At 39.8% G+C, this 21,590-nt stretch overlaps 1 protein-coding gene across 2 annotated transcripts in view; it reads left to right on the top strand.

Moving 5' to 3' along the window:
- The first annotated feature begins 1,006 nt into the window (after window positions 1-1,006).
- LOC131316426 (disease resistance protein RPP13-like) overlaps window positions 1,007-21,590 on the top strand; it is a 116,691-nt gene continuing 96,107 nt past the window's right edge. Inside the window, exons 1-5 of one of the 2 annotated variants that reach the window (XM_058345783.1) lie at window positions 1,007-1,516; window positions 8,666-9,288; window positions 11,099-11,251; window positions 11,339-11,483; window positions 12,122-12,702. In XM_058345783.1, the coding sequence (XP_058201766.1) occupies window positions 1,102-1,516; window positions 8,666-9,288; window positions 11,099-11,251; window positions 11,339-11,483; window positions 12,122-12,702 (1,917 nt within the window). In that variant the 5' untranslated portion in view covers window positions 1,007-1,101. Of the gene's footprint in view, window positions 1,517-8,665; window positions 9,289-11,098; window positions 11,484-12,121; window positions 12,703-12,945; window positions 15,030-21,590 lie in introns of those variants that run through there. The other variant, XM_058345781.1, reaches the window with a different exon arrangement.

Genomic DNA, 21,590 nt, shown 5'->3' with positions numbered 1-21,590 from the left:
GCATGGCATATACTATCACACACTGATTCCGGAAGCAAGACCGGCCACGGGCCACGAAGCCTAAATAACCTAGCAACTCAATAGATTCAGAAATGGCAATATATAATATACTGCAAAAAAAAAAAAAGTTGTTGGGTTTGAATTAGTTTCGTATTTAGTGTATTTTTTAATTTTAGATCGAATTGTTTACTTTTTAAATTTCTCTCCTCGTTACAAATGACTAATTAAAAAAAATTGTCACAAAACTAACAATCTACAGAAAAAAAAAGACAAACTAAATAATATTAATTTGTCCAAATTATGGAGCCTAAGTTTGGGTGCCTTGTTCAAAACCGTGGAGTGTGGTAATCACACAAAAGTTGGGTGGGTTGGCGTTGGAGACTATCATTAGGTTAGAATGATGGTGATCATACGTACTAGAAAAGAGAAGAGGAGGTGGTGAGAGAGTTTTCGTTTATTTATCAATTTCGTGTTATTTAGTATTAGTAAACTACGGGCAGTGTTTGTATAGGTGAATGCATTTCTCCTGATGTTATGTGCTTCCAAAAAATAGGTACTTCCATTTGCTCAGCTAACGGTTTATTGATAATGGAATCAAAATGTTAGGTTGTATTCTCCTCATCGCGATGCCCCTTGTGTCATGTGCCTTTTTAATGTTTGTATTCATTTTCAATGGTTTTAAAATCCTTTTTTATTGGTAAAAAAAAAAATGATTTTATAGATAGTTAAATATGCCCACCAGATGGTGCGGCCAGCTGTGGCATTCGAACTTAATTATAAACAAAGGTTAGATAGTGACAATTTTATGTATCATATTAGTTGGTGGGGGTGCTGAGCTGTAGCCAGTGTGGAATTCGTCAAATATGCCGTAAAAATGATTCATTATTCCAAGTTGAATTTCTAATAAAATATAAGTACTGAAATTCAACGAGGAGATCGAGATAAAGGTTAGAGAATTCAGATGGCGTACCGAATTTTTATTTTAATTTGATCAAACTAATCGGTGCAATCACAGGAAAGTCATTCTTTTACTTCTAGACCGTCCTCTATCTGATCTCTAACTCCCTTTTACCTCATCATTCTCTTGATGGAGAGAGAGAGATGGGTGACATTGATGTTGATTTTTTCCTGGAGACCTTGAAGAAGCTTATAATGAGCTCCAAGGTTGAATCAATCCTAAAAGAGAACTATCAGTTTGAATCTCTTGGGGAGGTGATAAAGTATATGAGAGGATTCCTCAAGGTTACGGAGAAGAAACGCAACAAGCATTTAAAAGTGAAAAATCTGGTGAGGCAGATCAAAGCCGTGGTATCTGAGGCAGAGAACATCATTGAACTCATTGTAGTTGAAGGTTTCAAGGCTAAATATCAGCATCATCTTCCCCTTGACATTGAAAGTGTCAAAATGAAGATCAAGACTCTTACGGCTGAGGTAAAACAGGTTTACGACGAGAATATGTATGACATTAATGGAGTAGCAGGCGAAAAACTCAAGCACTCTTTTTCCAAAAGTGAAGGTATTGGTACATTTTTTTAATATTCAAAAACTATTTAGTGTTTTATGTTTTCAGTTTCAGCTATGTCGGGCTCTTATGATGATAATATCATGTCATAAATATGATATAAGCAAAGCAAATTTCTTTAGTGACAAGCTCTGAAATTGGGAAATGACAAATTGTTCGATTTAAATTTTTTATTACCCTTACTATAACTGGCCTTGTTGGAGAAAATGTATGACATTGAAATTTATACTAAAACCATAATTCTAAGTAATATACAACAATCAAATTCACGAAATTAAATAGATAGGGAAAGGAATAGAAAAGCATGTGACTTAGAAATGATACACCCCCTTCTACACGGGATTGGATGGTGTTTTTTTCCTAAGATACAACGACTTTTGAGTTTTCTCTATGCATTGAATTAAACTTACTAACGGTGTAGGTTCCTAGCACTCTAAACTGTATATATGAAATCCTGGAGCAAATATATACGAAAAATATGTAGAAATCCGAGCCATACATAAAACAGTGATTAAGAGGATATAATCGAGCAAAGGAGACGTCGTGTGTGAAGGAAGAATGAGAGGAGTAAGTACTGTGATAAAGAAGTCCGTGAATTGGAATGCACCTTTTGAGTAAAATTAACTTATTCATATAAACCACACGTTATAATAAGGGAGTTCAGTTTTCAAATCTTATGTCCTACATAAATTCAAGGGCTTAATTATCTCCTCCAAAACTAGAATATTAACCTGGGCGGCCTCTCCGCTCTTTGCCAATTGATTTGGAGTTTGATGCTTTAACATGATATCAGAGCTAGGGTTTCAGAGAATTTATTTGTTAGGATGAAATCTATTTAAGCTGAGCCCGGACTGAGATGAGTGCGGGTCAGCCTTTTTTTAGGGTTTCGGTCCATTGTATGCTTATAGTATAAAAGCAAAATTAGGGCTGCTTCCTTTTGTAACTCTGTCATATTTTTACATCATAGTGAAACACCCCAGCACCCCGTGGACGTACGATTGAGTTCATCGCTCAAGTCGGAAACGCATAAAAATCTCAGTGTCTCTCTTCTCTCTGTTTGTGATTGTTTTCTCTTCGTTGGTTTGTTCTTCGATTGTGTGTGTTGATCGTGGGTTTGCACACTCGAATCCCCAACAACTAGTATCAGAGCTCCGGGTTAGGAGATCTAGGGTTTTACACAATGGCAGAAGACAAAGTCAAGATCGAGAAGTTCAATGGTATGAACTCTGCTTTCTGGAAGATGCAGATGGAGGATATTCTGTATCAGAAGGATCTATATCATCCGATCAGCATCGTTAAGCCAGAAAGCATAAAACAAGCAGATTGGGATATTTTGGATCTCAAAGCTTTGGGGACTGTGCGATTAACCCTCGCGCTGTCGGTCGCTTCAAATATTGCCAAAGAAAAGACTACAGCAAATTTGTTCAAAGCCCTAGAAAAGATGTACGAAAAGCCTTCAACGGTGAATAAGGTATATCTTATGAAAAAGTTGTTTAACCTAAAGATGCCTGAAAATTCTAATGTTGCTGAACATCTCAACGAATTTAATACGGTCACGAATCAGCTAGAATCCATGGGTATTAATTTTGATGATGAAATTAGAGCTCTTGTTTTACTATCAAGTTTGCCAGAAAGTTGAAACGGACTTGTCGTGGCTGTAAGCAATTCTTCCGGGTCTGAAAAGATAAAACAGGAGGATGTTGCTGGTTTGATATTAGGTGAAGAGGCTCGGAGGAGGGTATCGGGTGAGGATACTGCTTCGGGTTCAGCATTGAGTATAGAGGATAGGGGCAGATCTGCGAATAGGGGAAACAACAAGAACAAAAATAAGAGCAGAACGGCTTCAAAGAACAGGGGCCGTAATAAATCTCGGGGAGGAGATATGAAGACTGAGGAGTGCTTCAACTGTGGTCAGAAGGGGCATTAGAGGTGAGATTGTAAGGCACCGACAAAGCAGCAGAACGGAAAAAATCAAGGGGGTAAAAACACTGCCTGTGTATCTAATGAGTCTGATAATGATTGCTTAATTTGTTCGCTGGATTCTCGCAGTGAGTCTTGGATTGTAGACTCCGGAGCCTCATTCCATACTAGTCCACGCATGGATGTGTTACAAAATTATGTGCAAGGAAATTTCGGTAAAGTGTATTTGGGCGATGATGAAACTTGCAGCATAGTTGGGAAAGGAGATGTACAGATTACTCAGACAAACGGGACAGTTCTGAAATTAAAGAATGTTAGACATATGCCTAGTCTAACGCGGAATCTTATTTCAGTGGGTCAGTTGTCAAAGGGTGGAGTTGTTACATCATTTACTTCAGATGCATGGAAGATGAGCAAAGGGGCCTTGACTTTTGCTCGTGGTAAGAAAGACGGAACCCTCTATGTATCTACAGGTACATATAGTAGCATCGCGGTGGCAGCAAAGGGGATTGATTGCACTACGTGGCATCGTAGACTGGGTCACATGAGCGAAAAAGGGATGAAAGTAATGTTGTCGAAGGGAAAGTTACCGGGTTGTAAGTCGCTGGACTTGGAGTTTTGTGAGGACTGTGTTCTCAAGAAACAGAGGAAAGTCAGCTTTACGAAGGTGGTTAGGACCTTGAAAACAGAGAAGCTAGAGCTTGTGCAAACCGATGTGTGGGGTTCTTCTAAGGTAACCTCTCGTGGTGGTGCTAATTATTTTGTTACTTTCATTGATGACGCTACTAGAAAATTGTGGGTTTATTTTCTTAAACATAAGTCTGATGTGTTTAGTGTCTTTAAGAATTGGAGAGCACTAGTTGAGAATGAAACAGGAAAAAAATTGAAGTGTCTGAAATCAGATAACGGTGGCGAGTATTATAGCGATGGGTTTGAGGCCCATTGCGCTGCGGAAGGGATTCGTAGGATAAAAACGGTCCCAATAAAGCCAAGGCAGAACGGAGTTGCTGAACGCATGAATAGGACTATCCTAGAGCGTGCGAGGAGCATGAGGTTACATGTTGGGTTGCCTAAGCAGTTCTGGGCTCATGCAGTAGATACGGCCGTGTACTTGATCAACAGGGGACCTTCAGTTCCTTTGAATTGTGGATTACCAGAAGAGGCTTGGACAGGTAAAGGGGTAAATTTATCTCATTTACGAGTTTTTGGTTGCATTGCTTATATGCATATTGAACTGGCAGAAAGGGGTAAACTTGATGCTAAGTCTCGTAAGTGCATGTTCATAGGCTATGGTATTGATAGCTATGGTTATAGGTTGTATGATTTTGAAAATCAGAAAACACGCAGGAGTGTGGATGTGGTATTTAATGAATCTGCTCTGTATAGAAACAGGAACTGTCAACCCGAGGAGGCTGAGGAAAATTCAGACTTGATAGAGTTTGAAGGGATCCCAGACGGCAAAGTCTTGCAGCCTCAGTATATTAATACCAAATCCATTCCACAGAAAAATCCACGGACTCCCCCTCCTAGGAGGTCTACACGTGTTGCTAAACCTCCAATACGTTATTCTCCGTCTTTACATTATTTGTTGCTAACAGATAGTGGTGAACCAGAATGTTTTAACGAAGCATTGCAAGTTTAGACCAGGGAGGAGTGGGAGCACGCCATGGATGATGAGATGGATTCTCTCTCATCAAACCAGACTTGGGAATTAGTTCAGTTGCCCAAGGGGAAGAGAGCTTTGCATAACAAGTGGGTTTACAGGATTAAGGAAGAATCTGATGGTAGCAAACGGTTCAAGGCAAGGTTGGTAGTGAAGGGTTTTGAGCAGAAACCAGGTATCGACTTCACTGAAATTTTTTCACCTGTTGTGAAGACTTGTACTATCAGATGTGTTCTTAATATTGTGGCTGTTGAGAACTTGCACTTACAGCAGTTAGATGTCAAAACTGCTTTCCTTCATGGGGACTTGGAGGAGGACATTTATATGTATCAGCCAGAAGGTTATGTTTTGGAAGGAAAGGAGAATCAAGTGTGCAAGCTTAAGAAGAGCCTGTATGGGTTGAAACAGGCTCCGAGACAGTGGTATAAAAAGTTTGATACTTTTATGACTAATACGGGTTTTAGTAGGTGTCATGGGGATCAGTGTTGTTACTTTAAAAAGCTTGGTACGTCGTATCTCATACTTTTGTTGTATGTAGATGATATGCTTGTTGCAGGTTCAAGCATGGATAAGATTGTGAATCTCAAGGCACAACTATCCAAAGAATTTGCAATGAAGGATTTGGGTTCTGCCAAGAAAATCCTTGGGATGCGAATTAGTAGGGACAGAGCAAAGGGAAAGTTGAAGTTGTCACAGGAAGAGTATGTTAAAAAGGTGCTGAAACCCTTTAACATGGAGAATGCTAAGCCAGTTGGCACACCTTTGGCAAGTCACTTCAAGCTTTCAAGTGAAAGGAATACAGTAACTGATGAAGAACAGAGCTACATGGCAAGTGTTCCATTTGCCTCGGCAGTAGGCAGTTTGATGTATGACATGGTTAATACAAGGCCAGACATTGCTCATGCAGTGGGAGTTGTCAGCAGGTTCATGGCAAATCCGAACAAAGAGCATTGAAAAGCAGTCAAGTGGATTCTGCGTTATCTGAAAGATACTACGGATTTGGCTTTGTGTTATGGGGGTTCTGATATTTGTCTGTAAGGTTTTGTGGATTCGGATTTAGCAGGGGACATTGACAGCATGAAGAGCACTACTGGGTATGTGTTTACTTTGGGGAGTGCAGCAATCAGTTGGGTCTCACGGCTACAGAGAATAGTGACTATTTCCACGACAGCGGCAGAGTATGTTGTAGCCACGGAGGCGTGCAAAGAGATGGTATGGTTGAGGAGCTTAATGAAAGAGTTGGATAAAGAACAAGACAAATGCAGATTGTTCAGTGACAGTCAGAGTGCTATACATCTGGCAAAGAATGCAGCCTTTCATTCGAGGACCAAACATATCGTCATAAAGTATCACTTTATTCGCTCTCTGTTGGAGGAAGAATAGTTCACTTTGGAGAAAATTCACACAAGTGAAAATCCGACGGACATGTTCACGAAGGTGGTTACTGTGGGGAAGCTGAAGGCTTGTTCAGCTTCCGTGGGTCTCCAAGCTTGAGTGGGAGACTTGGTGCTGGTGGTGTTTATGATTGGTGGTGTCTGAAGACGACCGTTGATGTTTGGGAGTGCCGCTGTAAACAGTTTTCAAGTGGGAGAATTGTTAGGATGAAATCTATTTAAGCTGAGCGCGGACCAAGATGAGTGCGGGTCAGCCTTTTTTTAGGGTTTCGGTCCATTGTATGCTTATAGTATAAAAGCAAAATTAGGGCTGCCTCCTTTTGTAACTCTGTCATATTTTTACATCATAGTGAAACACCCCAGCACCCTGTGGACGTACGATTGAGTTCATCGCTCAAGTCGGAACCAAGTAAAAATCTCTGTCTCTCTTCTCTCTGTTTGTGATTGTTTTCTCTTCGTTGGTTTGTTCTTCGATTGTGTGTGTTGATCGTGGGTTTGCGCGCTCGAATCCCCAACATTATTCCCCCTTGTTTGTGCCATAAGTGCACCATTGTTTGTTGTGATCCAAGTGTTATGAATCTTTTGTTTATCTCTCCACATGCGAATCAAGGGTCGCACATGCGGAGAAGTGTTGGGATTTATCTCACATTGGTTAATTATCTTTTCCAAAACTAGTATATTAGCCTAGGCGGCCTTTCCACTCTTTGCCAATTGATTTTGAGATGGATATAAAGTTTCTATATTTATCTTTCGAAACTAATCTAATCTAACAGAGTGTAATGGGCTAGAGAGACGGGACATTTTACATCAACTCTCTCTCTCTCTCTCTCTCTCTCTCTCTCTCTCTCTCTCTCTCTCTCTCTCTGTGTTATGTTAATCAAATTATGTTTTCTATTTTCTTTCTTTTTCTTTTTGTTTGAGCACTATTAATAAGTTTTGATAGTTGGTGATTTTTCCGTATCTGTATTTCTCGCTGCTAATGTGGTAACAAAAAAATTGGCTATGGTAACATAAACACACGGATACTGTTTTGATATGATTTAGGGTCTTGCGAAGTGTCCCCGTCGTGTCACCTGTCTCCAAAGTGTCTGACACGGATACAGCGATCTTTAGACCCCTCGGTGTTACATGAAACTAAGCGACCCCTCTGTGTTACATGAACAGGTTGAAAAGTTCAAAGCTACAGTGTTGATTGTTCGATCCGTGCCTTCGGGCACGGACAAGCACTAGAAGAACTCTAATTGAGCCTAATTTAAGAAAAACTCTTCCTATATAAATCAACTTCTTTGGCAGGGGTGGTCAGTAATTTCATAATTTATTTTAGTTGTGTTCAAAATATTTTGCGCCATGTCTTCAAACACGAGCAAATCCTAGTAATATTTATAATCAAAGTCTTAGACCACTGGCGGTTAGGTGTTACAAACCAATTCTATGATTTTGCACCTGTTATAGGAGTACTAGTAGGATATTGGTTTGATTTGTTGGAGGAGACTAACTCAACTAGGTTTTCAAGTAGTCCTACGTTAATTTAAGTGATTAAAATTCATCAATGACAAATCAAATATATATATATATATATATATATATATATAGTCCCCTTCAGGTAAGGGTGCCCTCACTGTACGTATTAAGTTGCGGACCTCCCCTTTTCTCCCATTTTTCGATCGAATTTCAATGATCCAAGCCGCTCAATGTATTCAGAACGTGATTTTAAAGGTATCCGCCTGAAATCAACAAAAAAAAAACCGGAAAGGGTTTCATTCGAGCAGTTTTTATTTGAACCGTTCAATAAAAAATAAATAAAAACTGCTCGGATGAAGCCCTCCCGGACATTTTTTTTGCCGATTTCTCGGGAGTACCCTTAAAATCACGTTCTGAAGACATTAAGCATCTCGGATCATTGAAATTCGATCGGAAAATGGGAGGTCCTTACCTTAATCAGGTAAGGGCAACTTTACCTGAAGTTTTGTGTGTGTGTGTGTGTGTGTGTGTGTCTATATATATATATATATATATATATATATATATATATATATATATATATATATATATATATATATATATATATATATATATATATATATAATACTAAATTAAAACAACAGGTCCCTCACGTAACTTTTGGCTCCGTCTATGATCATAACCCTTCTTTTTATTTCCCAACAGGAAGTTCAAGTTCATCAGATAAAAAAAAGAAAAAGAAAAAGAAAAAGAAAAAAAAAGATTCATTGGGATGGAGCAACACATGCAAAGTGGAAGAAGAGAAGGTGGTGGTTGGTTTCAAGGAGGAGGTAGAGACATTATCAGGAAGGCTTGATGACTGTGGAGAGGGCGGACGGCAGGAGATAATATCAATGTTCGGTAGAGCTAGAGGCAGCAAAACCACTTTTACCAAGGAAGTGTACCAGCATCCTTGGACATCAGATCCCTTTGAAATTCGTGCATGGGAAAATGTTCCTTGTCATGATGTTGTAACTATGAAGTGGAATTTGTTGATTCGTATTTCGGAATTAGCTTCCCCAAACAAATATGGAGATTACGAGAAGAGTAGTGAGGAAAAATTGGGAGAAGACACGCACAAATGCCTGAAAGGTAAGAAATATCTCCTTGTCGAGGATTACAGATGGCACTATGAGGACTGGGATTATATCCAAAGATCACTCCATGAGGAATGCAATGGCAGTAAAATGTTCAATAGTCGACTAGTTGAACCTACTTACATCCACTGTGACCCTCGCCATTTGGTTGCCTTATCAAAATGTTGCAGTTTGACGTTGTCACAAGAGAAGGTATGTGTTTAAAAAAAAAAGAAAAAGAAAATTAGTATAACTAAACATAGTGATTTGAACATATATATGCTTCCTTGTACTTTTGTCATATCTTTCCTATTTGTAATTTCTTTTTAAGAATTTCTATTTTTAATATTTCTTATTCTTGTCATATGAACTATTAAACTCCTATTACTTAGTTAAATTTCTTTTCTCGTTACAAATGATTAAATAAATAAAGAAATTGACACAAAACTAACAATCTGAAGAAAAAAGATAAATCAAATAATATTGTCTAAATGGAGCCTAAGTTAGGGTGCCTTCTTCAAAGCCATGGGGTGTGGTAATCACACAAAAGTCGGGTGGGTTAGTATTGTAGACTGCCATTAGGTTAGAATGGTGGTGATACGGGAAAAGAGAAAAGGAGGTGGTGAGAGAGTTTTCGTGAATTTATCAATTTCTTGTTATTTAATTAGTATTAGTAAACTAAGGGTACTAGTGTTTGTATAGGTGAATGCATTTCTCCTGATGTTAGGTACTCCCTCCGTCACTTATTTAGAGTCCAATATTTCATTTTGAGTTGTCACTTAATAAGTGTCCAATTTTATAAAGTTCGTGGGTAAAAGTTGATGAATTGTCTATTTTGTCCTTAAAAGTATGTGTGGCCCGTGATCCCTGATTTGAGTCCTTCCTTTGTTGGTTCAGTGATCTCCTAGCCTCTTCTCCTAGCCTGCACAGTGAACGCACCACTAAGACCTGGCCGGGGTTGCCCGGCAAGGCTCTCCGGCGAGAGGATAAGAATGTGCAGAGAGGAAAGCCAGAGACTAGGGTTTAGGGTGTATATCTGTGTGTACCTTCCACAGGTGTTATCCTTCAGTATTTATAGAGTCTTCTTGGCTTACTCTCTAAGTACAGGCATGTGCCCTTCACGAGCTAAGTGGCGGCGTCATGACGTCACCAAATAGATCTGGTAACCGCTTTGATGCGAGCTAGCACGCCCCACGTGCGCTCATGATTATCCTTTGGCGTAACCGCCACTGCACGTGGGAGGGCGCGTGGCCGCGCAGGTGGCCGAGGCCAGAAGATCATGGCGGTAGCCGAACCCAAGAGGGAGCCGAGCGCGCAGGGTAGCCGAGTCCGCAGGGAACTTGGGCCGGGTAAGACCTGCCCACGGGGTCATCTGCCAAACGGTAGCCGAGCTTGATACAAACCGTTCCGTCGCCGGATGTAGAGCAAAGGCAAGGCCGACGACGGGTAGACGTCGGTTCAGGCCGAGCCCCAGTAAGGTCATGGCTGGGTTAGGCCCGCTACAAAGTATATTCCATTTTGAAAAGTTAGTGAGTAAAAATGTAATGATAATAGGTAAGTAGAGAAAGTGGAGGAAAAAGTTGATGTGAAAGGTATAATGATGATATCTTTTTAACAAGTTGGAGTTACAAAGTAGGACACTTAAAAAGGGACGGATGGAGTACTTCCATTTGCTTAGCTAAGGGTTTACTAATAATGGACTCCAAATGTTAGGTTGTATGCTCCTTATCGGGATGCATGCCCTTGTGCATGTCGTGTGTCCTTTTAATCTTTGTATTCATCTTCAAAGATTAATAAAATTTCTTTTTTATTGTTAAAAAAAACAAATGAACTCTCATACAGTCACAAAGCAAGGAGGAGCATCATGATTTTTTTGAGTAAGAGGGTTTTCAATGTGATTAGAATAGAGGCTGTATCCGTGAAATTTACCCTATAAGATAATTAAATTAAATAGATAATTTGCTCATCCTTTTATCTTGTTGGAAAGAGAGAGATGGGTGACACTGATGTTGATTTATTCCAGGATACCTTGAAGCAGCTTATAATGAGTTCCAAGGTCGAATCAATTATAAAAGAGATGCATCAGCTCGATTCTCTAGAGGAGGAGATAAAGTATATTTGGCAATTTGTCGAGGTTACGGAGAAGAAACACGAGCATTCAAAAGTGATGAATCTGGTGAGGCAAACCAAACACGTGGTATTCGATGCAGAGAATATCATAGAATTGTTTGTAGTTCACGCATTCAATGCTTATCAAAATCAGGTTCATCTTTTCCTTGACCTTGAAAATGTCAAAAAGAAGATCAAGACTCTTGCAGCTGAGGTAAAGAAAATGTACGATGAGAATATGTGTGACATTAATGGAGTAGCAGGCAAAAAACTCGAGCACACTTTTTTCAAAAGAGAAGGTATTGCACATATTTTCAGTATTTTAATATTCAAAGACTAGTTAGTGTACTATCTTTCAGTTTTAGCTATATATATCGGGCTCGATCTTATGAGGATAATATCATGTCATAAATATGATATAAGCAAACCAAATTTCTTTAGCGACAAGCTCAGGAAAATGGGATAGGAGATATTGTTCTATTCCAAAACACAAATTTAAATTTTTAATACTCTTACTATGACCCTATTAGAGAAAATGTATGTGATAGGAAGTTATGCTAAGTAATAGTCATCAATCAAATTCACAAAATTAAATAGATAGAGAAAGGAATGGAAAAGCTTGTGGCTTAGGAAGGATACACCCCTTTCTGCACGGGTTGGATGATGTTTTTTCCCCAAGATACAACAACCTTCAAGTTCCTTTTTTCGCAGCGAATTAAACTCATGAACGGTGTAGTTTAAAGACAGAATCCAAGCCAAACATAAAACAGTGCTTCAGGTGATATAATAGAGCAAAGGAGACATCGTGTGTGAAGGAAGAATAAGAGGAGTAAATACTTTAAAATATATGTGTAAAATACTAAATTAAAACAACATGCCCATCATGTAACTTTTGGCTCCGTCTTTGATCATAACCCTTCTTTTTATCTCTCAACAGGAGGTTCAAGTTCATCTAGAGGGAGCAACACATCCAAAGTGGCAGAAGAGAAGGTGGTGGTTGGTTTCAAAGAGGAGGTAAAGACATTACTGGGAAAGCTTCATGACAATGGAGAGGGTGGACGACTGGAGATAATATCAATCGTTGGTGCAGCTGGAGGTGGCAAAACCACTTTGGCCAGAGAAGTGTATGATCATCCTTTGACATCACATACCTTTGAAATTCGTGCATGGGTCAATGTTTCTCAAGATTATGATACGACTATGAAGAGGAATTTGTTTAGTCCTATTTTGGAAATAGCTTCCCTGAAAAAACAACGAGATTACGAGAAAATTAGTGACGATAAATTGGGAGAAGACACGCAAAAATGCTTGAAGGGTAAGAAATATCTTATTGTCATGGATGACATATGGGGCACTCAAGCCTGGAATGATATCCAAAGATCACTCCCTAAGGAATGCAATGGCAGTAAAGTGTTGTTCACTAGTCGAGAACCTATTGAACCTAATAGCATCCACTGTGTCCCTCATTATCTGGCTTCCTTACCAGACAGCTGCAGTTGGGAGTTGTTACAGAAGAAGGTATTTGCTTAAAAAAAAAAAGAAAAAAACATTAGCATATGTAGTATAACTAAAATTAGTGATTTGAACATATACTTCCTTATACTTTTGTCATATGTTTCCTATTTCTATGTTCATTTTAAGAATTTCTATTTTAAATATTTCTTATTCCTGTTATATGAACAGTTAAACTACTATTATTTGGTTCAAGTTTTATGCAATTACAACTACAGACATCTAATATTGCACATATATATTGAACAGGTATTCGGAAAGAAATCTTGCCCACCGGAGTTGGTTGGCATCGGGGAGCATATAGCAGAAAAATGTAATGGACTACCACTCGCGATTATCGCAATAGCTGGGATTCTTGCAATGGAAGACAAGACATTGTACGTGTGGGAGGAAGTTTCTAAACGTTTAAGTTCAATCATTGCCAACCAAGACTACTGTATGGAGATACTAGAACTTAGTTACAATCACCTACCTCTTCATTTGAAAGCGTGTTTTGTCTATATTGGAGGATTCCCCGAAGATTCTGAAATCCTCGTACGCGAGTTGATATGGTTATGGATCGCGGAGGGATTTATTCAGCAAAGTGAAGGGGATAAAAGCTTGGAGGATGTAGCAAAAGATTATTTAAGCAGTCTTGTTGATAGAAGTCTCGTAACGGTAGCTAGGAAAAGGTCATTTGGAGGAATTAAAGCATGCCATATCCATGATCTTTTGCGTCAATTATGCTTGAAAAAAGCCAAAGAGGATAATTTCCTTCAGCAAATTTACTGGGATGGTAATTTTTCACCTTTTGGTGCAACTAAGCACCGTCGCCTCTTCATTAGCAACCAATTGTTTCCTAAGTTTTCTGTAGGGCCTTTAACTCAAAACCTTCGTTCTTTTTTGTGCCTCAGCTTGCAAAAATCCACTCTATCGTGTGAAACGGATCTGTCATTCTTTGCTGATAACTTTGAACTTCTTAGGGTGTTGTGTTTTATATCCGCTAAATGCCAAGGAAAAATAGGAAGAATGTATCATTTGAGATACTTGGCCCTTCATTTACCAAAGGTCACATTGGACTTTGAATCGCCAATTTCCCACCTCTTCAACCTAGAAACCCTTAACCTTCGGTTGGCTTACTCGTCTTGGGAAACCATTCTATTGCCTCGCGATATATTTAAGATGGTTAAGTTGAGGCATTTGTATGCTAAAAGAGGGGTATTCAAATATCATTTTAACTGCCTTTATCCTAATGCAGCAGCTAGAATTGGTTTTGATTGTTCGTCCAAGTTGGATAGCCTACAGACCTTGCATCCAATATGTCCTTGTGAGCAGTGCCAAAATTTCTTCGTAAGGACTCCCAATCTTAGGAAGCTAGGATTTTTTGGAGATCTAATATCCAATGATTCTGTTTTGATGCTCCCCGACCTAGAGTTCTTGAAATGCCTTGAGACACTCAGTTTTTGCAACAGCCGTTACCCGGCCAGGGCAACTTCCCTTCCTCCAATGCTGAAGTTTCCTCCAACTGTTACGCGGCTAACTTTGAAAAAAACGCGCATAAAGTGGGCCGAGCTATCAATCCTCCAAACCTTGCCGAGCCTTGAGGTTCTCAAATTATCAACGTTGGCCTGTCAGGGGCAAATTTGGAACACAAGTGAACTTGAGGGGTTCTCTCAACTCAAGTACTTGAGGTTACAAGATTTGGACATCCAAGAATGGAATGCTTCCGAAGATCAATTTCCGAGACTTGAGGTCTTAGCGGTTAAATGTTGTGCATATCTGAAGCGGATCCCAATTGATTTTGCGAATCTAAACGAACTTCGCGAAATTGAGGTATGGAGGAGCCGTCGCTCTGTGGAGGAATCGGCCAGGGAAATTCAGGAAGAGCGAAGAAATACAAGAGGAGATGATGATTGCATAAATCTCTTGACCCTATCTAATGTTTTATAATTGGAACCCCGACAAAAGTGACTATCCATGCATTTCTCATAAACCCCGGTTACTGTCTGTGCCAGTAGCCGAGTAGTCATTTGGATTACAGCAAATTTTTAATTATTGACAATTGGGCCTATTGTCCCTGCCGTCGATCTCTTCTTTAGCCAATGCTCTATTCTCATCACTGTCTATGGTGAGTGTTTCTACTGGTCGATGAGATGAGATACATAGGAAATTCTTCCATGAAATTTGATGTTTTTTCGAAAAAACTTTCATGCCCCAATGAGTTGTTTTTTACATTTGCTCAATACGAACAGTTATTGGAAGCATCGTTTGTAGATATCAGTTATATGAACTTCTGGCTAATTAGTACAGGGTTTACCTCTATAAGTACTGATCCATTGATAGCCTTGTTTTTATGACGATTTCAATAGTTTCTGAGAATGACATTTGCGTTTGTTGCTGTGCTATATTGATCCCTCAAATGGATTAAAATTCTTTTCCCAGCTAGATATATGGGTTATTGTATGTCTATTTTCTCGTTTGCAGTCGACGAATCGACTAGAGTTGTTACGTGCGTGTGCTGGAATGTGGGTGTTTGTGGTGGTGGAGTTTGGTTCCTTGCCGTATTTCAGGACTTCTCTGGAAGCAAACTTAATGAAGTGAATGGAGATGAAAGAAGAACAACAAAATGGACTTTATTATTCTTCGAGGAAGAAGTCGATCGACGGTGAGAACACAATTGAACAGACAATTATGTTACAAGCTACTCCTAGAGCAAGAAATGTAAAGTACAGATAAAAGTAGAAGCCTTTGGGCGATTGATTGGGGGTTCTAACTGTCTTCTATTCTTGCATTTATAGGCTGTCTTCGACTTGAAATACTTGAAATTCAAATCAGATGGAATTCTCTCCTTCGATTTGAATTGAGTGGTTACTTCCACACTTCCTTATCTTGCTCCACTATCTGCACGAGGCGGTTACTTCTCCATGACCTCACACGTTCCCAATGTTGTAATTGCTTCAACTGTCTGCCTGTATTAATTGTCTTGTCCACGATCTGTATGTAACTCATGCTCTGAAACGTGTTCCGGAGTTGAATATTAACCGTCAATTAGTCCATTTGATTTGCCTTAATAGGCTTCATATTGCATTTATATTAACTAGTCCAAAACGTGCTGACACGTGTAACATTTTGACCCAATCGATCATATTAGACTAAATTACTAAATTATGGTGTAAACAATGCCCCCCTATTTACCCGAGTTAAAGATTAACTTGGGTAAATAATCCCTTAGTAACTCATCGCCTATATAAAGCAGAGTACTTTAAATTTTAGGGCACGAATTTGAGTTTCTTCTCACACCAAACTCTGAAACAGCTCTCAAACCCAAATGGCACCGAAATCCAAATTGAAGGTTTCCAGCGATCCAGTTGAAGATCCGACTACCGAATCGGTAATGGAGGACAACTTCCGATTCCCTGAGTCGTACCGAAATGGGGTTGATCAGAACACCCAAGTCCTGATTCCCAACGATAACATCAGTTCTCACTGTACATTGGGTCCAACTTTTCCGTCAGTTCTTCCGAACGGTCTTCCAGAAGTTTACCCTGTGGCGGAACGTGATCCACTTCTCCTACAACTTCCAATGCTCGAATGGTCAAGCTAGGGTAAGAACACTTGCCTTCGTTCCTGGCCTTATACCGTTGAAATGGGATGGGTAGACTGGGTAAGGCGTCTGATGAAGTTTCTTTTCGAGGATTGGAAGACAATGGGAATTCGTGAGACAATCGAACTCTCACAATTTCCCTTAGAAATGAACTCTGAACTCTTAGCTGCTGCAGCTTGTTTCTGGTCCAAATCATCCAATACCCTAGTTCTGCATTGTGGTTTATTATCTCCAACAGTCTTGGATATTTCTCATTTGACCGGCCTTCCTTCCTTAGGCCGTGAGGTAAATGCTCTACTTTCTCCCGATCCATATGATCCCCCATTTATTGTTCCATCATCTGGGGTTAGTTACTCAAAATGGTTGAAGACTCACTTTAAAGCCAAAGCATCTGGACCTTGCTTTCATGAGAAGGTCGCGTTTTATCTATTTTGGATCTGTAGATTTCTTATGGCAGTTCCTGGGCTCAGGGTTACCAAAGAGTATCTCAATTTGGCCGTTTGTATGGCTCAAGTAAAAAGGTTGGCCCTTGCTCCATTTGTTCTAGGATCCTTGTATAAGGGCCTGTTTACCTTTGTTGACAAGAAAATAGCAGACTCTTGTGGTAGTCCCTTTTGGATTTTTCAAGCTTGGCTGTATGCATATTTTCCTCAGCTGAAGCCTAAGCTGAATAATCCTCTTCGATCAGATGAAACCTTGCAACATGCCGTAGCTATGCTGAACATCTCTTAGGTTTTCTGACTCAAATAGAGGAATCATCCTTTCAAAGGTATTTCACTTTCTTCTATGAAGATAACAAAAAGAATTGACCTGTTTTCTATCCATTCGATAAATTTGAATATGCATCTGAAAGATTAAGGCCATGTTTTGAGAGCATTCCACCAGCCTCTCCTTAACTTGTAGAGAAAATGACTCATTCCAAGCGGTTATTCTGGGCCAGCATCCTCCTTCCAAAGCTTATCCCAGTCGGTTTTGCCCTGAATAACACTCCTTTTGGAAATTGTAGTTTCGAAAATTATTCTCCCTGTCAATTTGCTCGACAATTTGGCCTTTTACAAGGCATTCCCATGCCTTTCGTCCACCCAAACATTGCTGAGATGGCTTCAAGTAGGCCAACGATTAAAGCTAAGGACTCGTAAATGATATCCTTGATGGTTAGCAATTTTCATCATCGTGTGAAAGCTTTTCAGTTTATTGATTTCAAGACCAATGGTGTGACCTTGCCTGCTTTTGATGAATGGTGGTCAACCATGAAGGCCCTTTATTTCAGTGCTCCACTTTCAGATTGCCTGTACAGGCTTGACCCAGAATACAAATATCTTCAGGACAAGGTTGGTAAGCAAAGCTATTCATTGGCTTTTAATTCAATTAGTTATGTTTGTACTAACATTGTGACATTGTTTCCTTGACAGAGGTAACAGCTCGACTGCCTAATGAACCTTCCAAGGCCGTTGTGCCTCATGCAGGAGCAGTTATTCCCATATCATCTATACCAAGTGGGAATACCAAAAAAAGGAAAGCCGAATCAATCAAGGACTCTAAAACTAGGCCACGAACGCAGTCCCTCAGAATCAAGTCAGGTGTGAGCCAGAAAGTTTTTAAAAGTCCTTCCATTGATAGATCCAAAAGACAGGTTGATGAAGTCTCTACCCCCACGAAGCAATCGACAAGAAAACCCACCAAGAAACAGAGTTTGAGTGATAAAGGGTTGACTTCAAGGGTACACTTTCACCCTCTTCTTTCCCTTATTGATTCATACTCTTCATAAGCCTTTGTATTCTCATCTTTTCTTTCTTTTACAGAAAGGAAAGGGAACAAAAATTGTGAATGCTTTTGAAGAAATGGAGGAAGATGAAAATTCTTCAAAGTCCTCACAAATTCAGAAGTCTTCCTTTTCAGTAGGAGAGACAGTTGACACTGAATTGGCAATTGACCAATATGAGTCTTTCGATACAGCAGTATCAGACCCCTTGGATCAAGCTGATTGGTTACCAGAGTTGCAAGAAAAACTGTTACATCAAGAAAATCCTTTGCCGCAAGACAACAGTTCTTTTCTGCAAATTGGTGAGGGCACTGTTTCGATGCCAGATGATACTGAGCTAGGTGCACATTCCACCCAACAATGCATTGTCACAACAAACCAACTTGCATCAGATTAAGCCAATGCTATACCAAGGAGGAAAACTACTATTGACCCAACTCCTCAACAAACCCAGAAGATTGATCTGAACCAACAGGGTGACAGTAGGGAGGATTTGGCTTCCCCTCGGATGGCGGATGTGCCAAATTTAGAGGCTCCACCAGCACCAATCGAAAAGGAAATGGAAAAGAAAGGACCAACAGAGGGTCCTGTCCACATTGCTCAAGCCAGTCCTAACAGAAGAAGTGGTCAAGGTGCAGAGGATGTAGCCTCTAGTCCTTCTAGTAATCCTTCTGGTAATCAAGTTATATCACCAGCAAAGGTGAATAATCCTAACCCTGCAAACATTCCAAGGGCTCTTGCTTTAAACACATCCCCCCGCTCAGTGAACAAAGCTGCAACAACTCCTGCAGGCATGGAGGATTCGGCTCAGGTTAAGTCTTCAAGTGATTCATTAGACCATCTGATGGAAGAAATAGAATCGACTTCTCAAGCCTTTCGATCTCTAACTGAGGTCTCAGAATCCAGCAGCTCCTTCTTTTTCCTCCAATTCAGTGCAGAAACTCAAAAAGAAATTCAAGTTTTCTTTGACTTCCTAAAACTTCATTTTGAGGAATTGATGACAGTGAAGTCTACAGAATTTAGTGCCTGTATTGAATCCTTGTCTCAAAGGCATGTCTTTCCCCTCAGGGAACAAATCATTTTGGAAAACTATGCATCATCATAACATTAGCCTTTTCCGGTATTACCAGAAAGAGATAAGCCAAAAGCAGGAGTTGATTGGTAACCTGTCCAACCTGACGGTTAAGTTATCGACTATGCATACTGATGCTTCGACTTTGAAGTCGAGATTTGTGGCCATTGATCAAGAAGAACGGGAATTGTTACATCGACTAGGCCAACTGCAATCTGAGAAAGAACATCTTTTGGTAACAGCAAGCCAACTTGACAAGGACTTCAAACATTTAGCAGAAGAAGGCAAAGAAGTTTAAGTTCATGTTTCTGCTGCTCGTGAGGACTTGCAAAGGAACAGGATTAAATGTGATGAACTTGTAATTAAATGGGAGGCTTTTAAGTCTTCCTTTCTTCATGGATAACTTTAGTTTTACAGTCATCGACTAGTTTTGTCAGTACAAAATTGTAAGTACTGTTTATTTTATTACCTATCATCAGGTGGCATGCCAAGAATTATGAATGACAATCGAACTAGTGTTAGGCCTTAAATGGCCCTTCTCTTACTTTTGTTTGGAATGACCATCCTTTTAACATTTGTGAATGTCCAAATTAAGGAATAAACCCACATGATTGGTTCATATCCCTTTTACTTTCAAATGTAATGTAAGTAATGTGAGTAAACCACATGATCAAAACCTTCGATCCTTATATATCCGGATCGTGGGCACCTATAATCATGGCATTACCACGTCATGGTTCATGGCGACGTTTCCCTTCTACTTTTAGGGAACATGCATAGTAATTAATGACGTTTAAGTACAACAAATGATGCCGTTCTGCAGTAAACTAGCCGCCTTACCTTGGGAAACAACACTTGAGTGCCCACTAACCCTATTAGCTGTCACGTCTCTTAATTTTCCCTCGGGGCAATTGCCCACAACCCACGTCTCTAGATCTTCTTTGGTCTATAAATACCAACACTGAGTACAAGCTTAAGCACTTATGTTTCTACGCTATGGCTAACAATAGCTCTTCTATTCCTCTTTCTGCCCAAATCACTCCTGCTCACATCAAGCAATTAGCCACTGAACTCTCGTGCGCACTCATGGAAGACCATAACGAGTGTAAACGAAGGATTCAGGCTATCCACGATCGAGTGGAGGGTATGGCACTTCGCATGGAGAAGATGGACTCTGCCATTAAACTTGTGGTGGCAAACTGGGACACCATCGACTACAAGCCTCCTCCGATTGATCTTGCTGACATCAGGTCCTCCATGGCTGGCACCTCTGGTTAGTGGAAAGAATGTCCTAAAGAATAGGCCTTCTTTTGTGGGGAGTCCTGGTGTTTTTTTTTTTTTTAAATCTCGCTTGAGATCTTTTCTTTTGTAGGTTGGTCCCCACAGGGGTCTTTTTCTTTTAGGTCCCCGTTTTGGGTTCCTTTTTTTATTTTGTTAGATCCTTCTTGGGATCTTTTTTGTGTTTGGACTGCCTCTTATAATGCTGCCCTATCCATGGGCAGCTTTTGACTATGGAATGAAAATATTTTTGTTTTAGCTCATGTTTTCCCACATAGACGGAAAATAATGCTTTAAATATTTACCATTAATGGTTCTTTCGTGAAGAACCCTTCGGTTGATTCTAAGTGATATGCACCTCCTCGTAAGATTTGAGCAATAAGAAAATGACCTTCCCAATTTGGAGACCATTTCCCAAATCTTCCCTTCTTTCTTTTTGAATCGATTGGGAGAATTGTTTTCCAAACTAAGTCTCCGACTGCAAAAGATTTTTGTTTCACTCTTTTGTTGTAGGCCCGTTCCACTCTTTTCTTTTGGGCTTGAATTTGGTTCAGAGCATGCAGCCTTTTTTCTTCCAACCCATCGATGTCCAAATACATTGCTTCTTCATATTGCAAGTGTGGATCATAATGACGTGCCACCCTTAACGATTGAACATTAATTTCGACTGGCAAAACTGCTGCGTGCCCGTAAACTAATTCGAACGGAGTTACCCTAGTACTCTCTTTGTGATGTTCTATATGCCCACAAAACTGTGGGCAACAGATCATGCCATTCTCTTGGGTTATCATCGATTACCTTTGCCAAGGTGTTCTTTATAATTTTGTTAGTCGATTCGACTTGCCCATTAGCTTGGGCATAGTGCGGAGTGGAATTCAAGATCTGTATTCCATACTTTTGTGCATACTGGACAACTTCTCTACCATTGAATATAGATGCCTGATCAACAGTAATGGTTTCAGGAATCCCAAACCTACATAAAAGATACTCCTCAATAAAATCAATCACTTGTTTCTATGAAACACCTTTTAAAGGTATTGCCTCTGTCCATTTTGTGAAATAATCAGTTGCTACTACAACAAATTGGTGCGGTAATGAAGATGCTGGGTGAATTTCTCCTATCATATCAATCGCCCAACCTCTGAATGGCCAAGGTTTGATAATCGATTGCATTTGATGAGCAGGTATCCATTGGATAG

Source organism: Rhododendron vialii, chromosome 2a (genome assembly GCF_030253575.1).
Source record: "Rhododendron vialii isolate Sample 1 chromosome 2a, ASM3025357v1".
Lineage (NCBI taxonomy): Eukaryota > Viridiplantae > Streptophyta > Magnoliopsida > Ericales > Ericaceae > Rhododendron > Rhododendron vialii.
The sequence above is the reverse complement of the archived record's forward strand: the minus strand, read 5'-3'. Positions and strand labels throughout refer to the sequence as shown.